General features: G+C 32.5%; 1 protein-coding gene across 1 annotated transcript; it reads left to right on the top strand.

The window, feature by feature from the left end:
- Positions 1-7,535: 7,535 nt before the first annotated feature.
- On the top strand, positions 7,536-7,892 carry LOC120187694 (putative glycine-rich cell wall structural protein 1). The gene has a single exon (XM_039191352.1). It carries the CDS (start codon positions 7,536-7,538, stop codon positions 7,890-7,892), a length of 357 nt encoding a protein of 118 aa, XP_039047283.1.
- Positions 7,893-10,148: the final 2,256 nt, after the last annotated feature.

Here is a 10,148-nt window from a genome sequence, read left to right as displayed (position 1 = left end):
TTAATTTACTCACTAAATTTTATAAATTAAATTTTTTTATCCACTCGATCCTTTCTTTTGTAATAGCTGGATGACATGGATTTTTTTATTATTATATAATGATGATATGTATTTTTTATTAATATTTAATTATGATATATAATATTTAAAATAAAAAATATTAAGTTTTATTTCTAAACCCCCAATCTCAAATTACAACCCATCCCACCCTCACCCTCACCCTCACCCTCTCCCTCCCCCCTCCCACCGTCAACAACATTTTCCCTTTGGCCACTGTCAACGACGGCCACGGTTGAACGACATAGCTTATGGCCAATAGCTTGGTTAAATGACACGGTTATGTACCCCAATACTGGACATGAACCATGAGATGATTATGGGTACCGTTACAAGGTTCGGAGAGACATTAGATCCAACGACGTAGGTGTTTTTTTTAAGTTCAGAGGTTGGCGTTGCCGGAATATCGAAAACTTGATCGTTGACAGTGAGGATTGAACACAATCTTGGATTACTCATCCTCTTTGTCCATGTTTACGCTTCCACCATTTGGGTACTTTTTGGGAGCATTGTAAAGATATCCCCTTGGAGCTTAAATATTCATTTGTTTCCTTTAGATTTATTCTCTCTCTAAGAAAAAGAAACAAGAGAGAGAGATAAGAAGAAGAATATTTTTCTTTGTGTGGCTAGATAAATCTAAGGGAGTGAAGAAGGACGATATGGTCAGTGAGGTGATTTGATTAAAGGGTGGAGATTCAGATTTGAGAAAATGGAGAAATGAGAACTTTTGAACTATAAAAATGGTTGGAGTGAATGTAGATGCAGGGGAAATCTAGATGATGGATCCAGTATCAAGATATCCTAATGATCTGGATCTGATCAAGATCTTTTTCCGTTTTTCCACTGCCAACAACGGTCAACTGTGGTTGGCACGGTGACCGGCTGTAATAAACGGTGATAAGAGATGATTGAAAAAAAAAAAGAATAAAAAGAAGTGAAGAAAAGAAGGGAAATGAAGAAAAAATTGTTTTTCAATATAAATTCAAAATGTTGTCGTTTTGATAAAAAAAAACTTAACTTTTTAAAATAATATCGTTTTGAAGTCGTGTGTCATGTCATGACACCGTTAATTATTTAACGGTTGAATGTGAAAGTTTAGTGAGTAAATTGAAAAATTTTAAAATGCAACGAGTGAAATAGGAAAGAGAGTAAAATTTACTGAATAAACGTGTAATTTGCCCTTTTTATTATTTCATTACTCTGTTATTTCATTAAACGACTAATTTTATTTAACTTTATTTCCTTTATTATGTTAATTAACTTTTATTCTTTACGTTCATATTTTTTTATACTTAATTTACATGTTTCATACTATTTTTAACTTGGTATTTTCTATTTGTTTATTTTATTTTAAATTTAGGTTACTTTTAGGTTTTAATTCTTTTGTTTAGGATTTCACTTAGTTTATTTAGGAAGATGATTAAAATACTTTTCGTTCGTGCTCATGTTCTATTTTCATAATTTGAATAATATTTTTTAAAATTAACTAGGGTTAATAATTAGATCATTAACCGTAGACTCTTCACAATTTAGTCCTTGAACTTTTTTAGGTATTCATTTGACATAATTAATTAGGTTTGATAATAGAGCCTCCATCTTAGTTAAGTTTCACTTTAGCCCCTTAAATTAGGGAATAATTCGATTTGGTTCTCACATTAAAATGTCCGAGGTTCCATTTCGATTATTTGATTCAATAATTGGTTTAAATTGATTAGGATTAATATTAGAGCCTACAATTTTTAGGTTTAGTCCTCTAGGTTCTTTAAATTGCATAATTTGACACTTTAAGTTAGAGAGAAGACTTAACTAATCCACTAATTTAATTAGGTTCATAAAGGGTTATTTGATTGCATTTCGTTTTTAAAACGATAAGGCAATGTTCATTTATAAAGGGATTAATAGTGTATCCTCCGCATTATGCTCAAGGGGTGACCACTAGTAATTCACGAAGTAAATTGATATCATTTTAAAAATCCGACATCATGATTTCTTAATCTCTAAGGCAATGTTCGTTTATTGGGGACAATAATTAAGCTTTCACATTAATGCTTGAGGGTGGATGTTATTGGTCTTAATAGAAAAGTATCCTTTTCAAATTTGCATCCATAATGATTTTTAAATTAAATAAAACCTCGAACTCAAAATTTCCAATTTTAAATATAAGGTAATCGACTAGGTAACAATTTCTGGGATTTGTGGGGGGGTGCTAATCCTTCTCCACGCGTAACTGACTCTCGAACCCATTTTATGGTTTTCCTATACCAAAATTTGGTATTTTTGATTAAATAAAATGCTTTTTTAAAACTACCTGATTTTAGGTGTTCCAATCTCACTGTAAAAATGATTGGTGGTGACTCCTAACATTTCATTTCAAAATCATTTGAAAAACCCCCACTGTTGCAATTAGTAAGCTTTTCTCCCGAAGGGTCGATTGTGACAAACACTTATCAGACCAATATTCAAACAACACCGTATGAGGAAATGTATGGTCCTAGGGGTTGTACTCTGTTATGTTGGACTGAGTTATTTAAGAGAAGGGTTGTAAGACCCGATCTTGTTCAGGAGACCGAGGGTACAGTTAGGTTCATTCGAGACGGGCTTAAGGCTTCTTTTGATATGTAATAGTCTTACACTGATATGAAGAGACATGATATTGAGTTTAATGTAAAAGACTCTAGTCTTTCTAAACGTATCTTTTTGGAAGAATGTTCTCAGGATTAGTCATAAAAGAAAGTCGAGTCTGAGGTTTATTGGACCTTATCAGATTCTGCGTCAAGTTAGTCCTGTTACTTATAAACTTGAGTTATTGCTTGAGCTTAAGCACATTCATGATGTCTTCCATGTCTCTATATCATTATGATCTATCTCATATCATTTATGTTGAAGATGTTGAGGTGAGACCTTATTTAAGTTATGAGAAGAAGCCTATGAGGATTCTTGCCTATGAGGATTGATTTATGAGAAGTTTATGTATACTTATGGTTAAGGTACTTTGGAGTAACCATAGTCCTTCGGAGGAACATAAGAGACTCAAAAATCCATGGAGGAGTAGTTTCCACAACTTTTTTCGTCAGGTAAAATTTTAAGGTCAAAAATTTCTTGAGAGAGTTATCACATATCAAAGTAAGGGGTAAACTAGAAAGTTTTTAAATTTCTGTGCTTAATCGTAAATTTATGGAAGTTTAAAGCCCAAGGGTACAATTTACCAAATTTTTAAGGTAGTTTGAAAACTTCCACTCTTATTTCTTTTCTTTTTTCCTCCCAATCGTTTTTTCAATATCTCTCAAGCACTCTCTTTGTCTCTCTTCCAACATGCCTTCATTGTATGTTTTTGGCAATTTTGTCGCATTTCGTGCCATTTTGTAGCACACCGTTGATAGGGGAAAAGCACTTTTGGGGCCCCGACCCCTGTAAAGTTTTTTTATATTTGATATATTTGATCTAATAGTATTTTAGTTCATATAAAAATAAATATTCAAATTAAAAAATAAAAGAATTTATTAAATATTTAATCAAGTAGATGCCAAACTAAAGAAGATAATCCAATGTTCTCAAAATTTTTGGTTTAATAACAATATATGTAATTATAAATTTAAATATTCGATAAATTAGACATTATCTTGTGAATTTTAAATTTAAATACCTATTAAGTCATTGTATTTTCTTAAGAAAAGTTCAATATTTAATCATGGCTCCGTCCCTGACTGCTGAAATCATTCCCTCCGTCTTATGGTATTTTTCTGTCTGATACCCTTGTTTCCTATTTCAATGTCGTCATTGGTTGTCGGGGAAGGGAGGAACATCTCGGTTTGTTCAAAAAACATGTCTTTGTCACTCAATGTCACGAACCAAATTCAATATGAGACTTTTAGTGCTTTAAAATCAAAATCTAGAGATTTTTTTGAATTCTGATCGCCAGATGAGCCCTCACGTGTCATCGTGCTCGTGTGGGAATGATAATGTCGGTTCAATTAGAGAACAAATTTGACTCTAGACTGAACCGATTGAACTGACTTGAGCTTGAACCAAACCAGTCTGACCTAACCCATAAACCTGACCCATTGACTTTAACCTGACTTATTGACAATTGATCGTTGACTTTGACTTTGATTTTGACTTCGATTTTGACCTAATAACCTTTTTTTAAAGACCCCTATCTTTAATTTTTTTTGACATCCTGATTTTGTTTCTGTAGTTTATTTTGCCAAATTCTAACTTAAAAGCCATATTTTACGTCATTTATCGCTTAAAGTCTTAGTTTTGTTAAGTAAATTGTAAGATTTTGGACTCACTTTTTTTTTGTTATGTTCTAAAGGTGAACATGTGTCTCTACATTGCTCTCTAGTAGATCTTGACCACTCTCATTCAACTTAGTTAGATTCTACATGCTCATCTCGAGATATGTGTTAATGTTGTTAAATGGCTTAATATTTTAATATTATTTACATTATAGTTTACATACTCATATGGTGATGTATTATATCTAGGTTACCACTCCGCATGTCCTAGTGCTACCGACCATAGGAAGCGTAAAGCTCACTGGCGGAGCCAGGAAAGGATAAGGGGTGTCAGCCAGTAAAGGATACCGAAAATTTTTAAAAAATAAAGTTTCCTATATAAATTTTATAAAAATAAATAAATGACACAACTTTTAGAAATATTTTGACCCCTTAAAAAAGAAATGAAAAAAATATCAAAATTAATACTCAACATTTATTCAAACAATCGTTTTATCCTTTATTCATTTTTAGAGTAATTTGGCCCACAATGTTACATTTTAAGGCAAAAAAGATCCCTCAATTTATGAAAATAATTAGTTATCAAACTGTTGACATACTAAAAGAGTGATACTTTATATCCTTAAATGAAACATTGAGGGTCAAAGTGCTCTAGAAAAAAAATGAATAAGAATTAAAATAACTATTTAGTTAAATGTTATGAGACTTTTTACCTTAAAATGAAACGTTTGGAGTCAAAATGCTAAAAAAAAGAATAGGGGACCAAATAAACATTTTAGTAAACGATGGGGTTGATTTTAGTATTATACCAAAAGAATTTGACCCTAATTTTTTTAAAGTATATATATAATTTTATTTAAATATCACAATTTAAAGTTATGACACCACAATTTAAAGTTCCATCTCCACCCCTAAAAAAGCTCAACCAGTGTTGATTAACTACTATAAGTTTGCCTCCTTGACCCTTATAATGCATTTAATAATTTTATGTTTTTAAACTATATGATGCTATTTGTAAACATGTCCATATTTTGATTATGATTAACGTGATATGTCTGATATCTGATGGGTATGGCATCACTTATTATTTGTGTATTGATATAAATATTTATGTCATATACATGAGTTCCTTTATGGAGGATAACATTCTCGTCATGTTTTTGCATGGGATTATATCTCAGTCATGTTTCTACATGGAATTATATCTTAGTCCATTTCAATTTGGAATCGTTTTTGGAGGGTTATATCTCCATTTTGATTTTTGTTTCTGATTGGGATCCTCTTCGGAGGGTAATGATCCCATCCTATTATCCGTGACGAAAGGTAAAGTTGTGTGAATTTTCTGTTATAGCTTGACGAAATCCTAAGTCACTAAAACGTTAATTTATCAAATCAAAATGTTTTGAAATGTTCCGCTTGACCTCTCTTCACTCCAAGATAGGGACAGACATATGATTTTATACAGGGAGTGAACTTGAACTAATAAAATTTCATCGGATAATTTTGAATTTATAAAATTTTAGGGTGGGCAAAAACATATTTTTAATAAAAAATACATAGGAAAATCTAAAATATATAATAATTTTATATTTTTTGGGGGACGACCACCCCCACCCTTCCCGACCTTGATCCATCCCTACTCCAAGTTGTCTCTAGGAATAGAAAACAGGTAATCAATGAGTGTGAGCTCAAACGAACTAAGTGAATATATAGTAATAAGTACAAAGTCACAACTATCAAGCAGGTTACTTTAGGACATTCAACATGCTAATGTTGCAATTCACTCTCAAATATTAAGTAGCCTTTTTGGAAACTCATGTAACATTTTAATACCATTTAATGCATAATCATGGCCGAAAAATCATGTATATAAGGCTTTCAAAATAGGTTTGTAAGTCATGCAAATCATGCTTTAAAAATAGAACGTAAATGTTACTAGTATCAAACTTATAGTTCATCGTATTTTGATATATCAACTTATATTAAATTTTATGAAACTAATATCTAAGGATAATCAGATCTCTTTATGTCTCCGTATAATCCTTATAAAGGACGCCGATCTCTTATTGGTCGACCTCAAGTATAACTCAAAGAGTTGCAATAAAGTAGATAATTGTTTCCACTTTGCACATTGCACAAAGTAAAGTGACCACCTTATACCGCCTCTAGTAGATCTCAAAGTGATCACCTATACAAATGTAGACTATACTCAAAATGCTATGGCATGCCATTATATCTAAAGGTTCAAGATAATGCAATAACCAATTCTGAAAATCAAATATAAATAATATAACATTTTTATATATGTAATCCATATAACAAGTAGACAACTGTAGTAACCATATTTGTGTATGTAAATAATATTTTCATGCACGAATCAATTAATCTTGATGAAAAAATAATTATTTTTGTTCTTTAAAATTTCAGATTCGAATATCAAATAAATCAAAGGTGTGATCATTTAATATCAAATAATTGAGAATTATCTTTGAATAAATATTATATTGTAATTATAATTTTTAAGTATACAACTTATTTATTTACACTTATGTTATCGTTATTTTGATACTAAAATTAATATTATAAATCGTGATATAATTATTATCCTAATAAAAAAGTAAAAAATGATAGAATATAGAATAAAACTTTATACTAAAATTTCCTGCAGAAGAAGACATAAGTTTACCACCATCGCCATCACTACCAACACCACTAACAGTCCCAACACTAAAACACGCTTTCTCCTCCACTTACAATCATCGTCTGAACCTTCTTCTAGTGACAGAAGCTACTGGAATTTCAGCTAACTTCTGCAAATATTAAAGTTTTTTAATTTACACAATTTTTAATATAAATTTTAAAATTTATAACACGTTACACTTTTTGATTGAATTACATTATTTTTAAATAGAAATCATGGATAGAATAAAATGATAATTATAATAATAATAAAACTTCAATTAATAAAATATTATACAAATATTAAACCGATAATTCGTCTATATTGTTGTAGAAATTAAAAGAATTATTAATAAGTTATCAAATGATTAATTTAAGTGTTAAACAGTTTGGTATCGCTTAAATAAAATTTTAAATTGGAGTCTTTGTATATGTAATTTAAATAATTAATTTCAAGGGTTTTTTTTTTCTATTTTATTTTAGTTACTGGGCAACGCCTCTAAATAGAGAGCTTGGCCTTAACTTTTTTTGCTCAATCAACAAGGCTAGTTTTACGTGAATATGGGAAGTTCTAGGGTTTTTGGTGCTGCATTCTTGATTTTGCTCCTCGCCGATATAGCTTTTGCTGTTAGGCCATTTAAGGCTGCAGGAATAGGAGGAGGTGGTGGTGGTGGAGGAAGTGGTGGTGGTGCTAATGGTTTGGGGTCAGGTTCTGGATATGGCTCGGGGTATGGTTCAAGAAGTGGCTCCGGATATGGTTCAGGAGGAAGTGGAGGAGGTGGTGGGGGTGGAGGCTCTGGGTCAGGGTACGATTCGGGGTCTAGATCAGGGTATGGATCTGGAGGTGGGATAGGAGGTGGTGAAGGAGGTAGGAGAGGTGGTGGTGGTGGTGGCGGAGGCAATGGAGGATCAGGGTAAGGAAGTGGGTCCGGATATGGAAGTGGTGGTGGTGGTAAGGGTGGAGGAGGTGGTGGTGGAGGGGGAAGAGGTGGAGGAGGAGGTGGCAGTGGAGGCGGAGGCAACGGTTCGGGTTATGGAAGCGGGTCAGGCTATGGTAGCGGTAGAGATGATGATTACTTCCCATAAAGAAGTTTCAAAGTAGAGGCCAAGGATGAATTCTACATAGTATTGAGCCATATATTAAACAAGTTTAGCATTTTATAGTGTCCCTAAATAAAGCACCACCGCTTCCACGCATTTCGATTATTATATATTTTCATAAATGCTTTTAAGAGTTTCAAGTGCAAAACTTTTGTAAGGACTTCATCAATAAGGTAGAACTTTTATAAAAAAAAATAATACAACTTTTATCTTTGAAATTTTGCTTTATTTTAAAATCAATATTAAGTATAATTAAAGTATCAGTCGTAAAGTGAGATTTATTAAATTGATAGAGTAATAAAAAAGTTGATATTATTTATTTTATATAATTTTTTATTAATCTATAATAAGTATAATATAATATTTGTTCAAATATAATTCATAATCATTTGACATTAAACACTTACACCCTAATACCCTAATATTTATGGTGTTCAAATTCGTAACCTCAAAAAATAATAAAAATTTATTTACCACTAATATCTTTTGATGTTAGAAATCAAAGTTGATTTTTAATTGTAGGTAAAGCTCGAAGATAATTGGCAGCTTACAAATAAATACTTTATTCTTATGGAACTTGTTGACAGCAACTGCTAAAAGTTTAAGTAGAGAATTACTTGGATATGTGACTGACCACTTTGAGACTTAAAATACAACAAACATCACTAATGATTTGGTGGTAATGATGAAGGAGAAAACACGTGGCAATTGGAGCAACAGCTATATGGATGGTAACAAGATTCATGCAATTAAGCAAATTAAAAGAATGGTTATAACTGTTATGCAATAGTTATTTTAATCATGATAAGTTTAATGCTTAACAACTAACCAGCTTGAATCGAGACATCACAACAAGAAACATTATCACGGCACTATCAAATTGTTGAAATGGCAAATAGTCTGTAGCACAAAACTTCATTACGGCAAGGGAAAAGATTATAGCAATCCTTGGCCACAATTCTTAGTAAATTATGCTATTTAAGTTCTATATATATATATATATATATATATATATATATATATATATATATATATATATGCGCGCGCGCGTGTCGATATTTTAGTTTAGAATGAATGAAAGTGTGGTAAAGAAATATACAAGAGTGGAAGGGTGAAACTTAACAAAGTTTTAGAGTGGTGTGGTGTTTGTAAACAAGCCGTGTAGACATGGTTTTTGTCCGAGTTTTAATTACGCTTATTAATCTATTATTATTATTTTTATTTTTATTACATTTTAATTTACATTGTGTAGACCCATTTTACAAGGACCTAGAATACAAACACTTAAGCCCACAAGAACCCAATTGGAGCCCAGACCTGAGGCCCAAGATTCGACCCGGTCCATGCACATTCAACGCGACCCGATTACACTACCCTACGTTTCTAAAACCCTAACATAGAGGAGAAGCTACCGCCGCCGACCCAGGACAGAAGCTGGACCGTCCGATCTGCTGCGAGTGAGATGCATACGCTTAACTCTTCAACTCCCCACCAGCGCGTGAATCTCACCGTTCCTCTGTCCGCCGCATAAGCCACCACCGAGAGCTCCCCGAGCCACCTTCATCATCAACAGTGACAGAAAATCACCATCCACCAGTCAATCACACCAAATCACAGATAATCATTTTAAAAAGCTAATAAATCCAAAAAAAATCAGGATTTTCATCAACTCAGATCAGAAAAAATAGATCCCTATGCTAGATGTAATCATCTCATCCAAAGAAATCAAAAGATAAGAGAGCAGTAGAAGATCTCACGAGGCCCAACAGGCGAGGAAATAAAGGGAGAGATTCAGGGGGTTGAAAAAAAGGAAGAGAACATAGAGAGAGTTTCGGTGGGAGGATTTGAGAAGAGGGAGGAAGCATTTGGGGAGAAAAAAACTAGAGAAAAAACAAAACATATCCAAACTAGAAAAACATAGAAAACAGAAGGGGAGATATTCAAGCCAAAGAGAGAGAGAAAGGGGTTCGAAAAAGAAGCTTACCTCAAGCAAGGATAAAACGACGACCTTTACTGGAGCGAACATCACCATTACCGAAGGTAAATAAGGGTTAAGGTCTTGATTCTCATGTT

The sequence above is a fragment of the Hibiscus syriacus genome, unplaced genomic scaffold, assembly GCF_006381635.1.
Source record: "Hibiscus syriacus cultivar Baekdansim isolate YM2019G1 unplaced genomic scaffold, ASM638163v2 tig00113725_pilon, whole genome shotgun sequence".
NCBI classification, from domain to species: domain Eukaryota; kingdom Viridiplantae; phylum Streptophyta; class Magnoliopsida; order Malvales; family Malvaceae; genus Hibiscus; species Hibiscus syriacus.
Note: the sequence above shows the minus strand (reverse complement) of the source record. Positions and strands in the feature narration are given on the sequence as shown.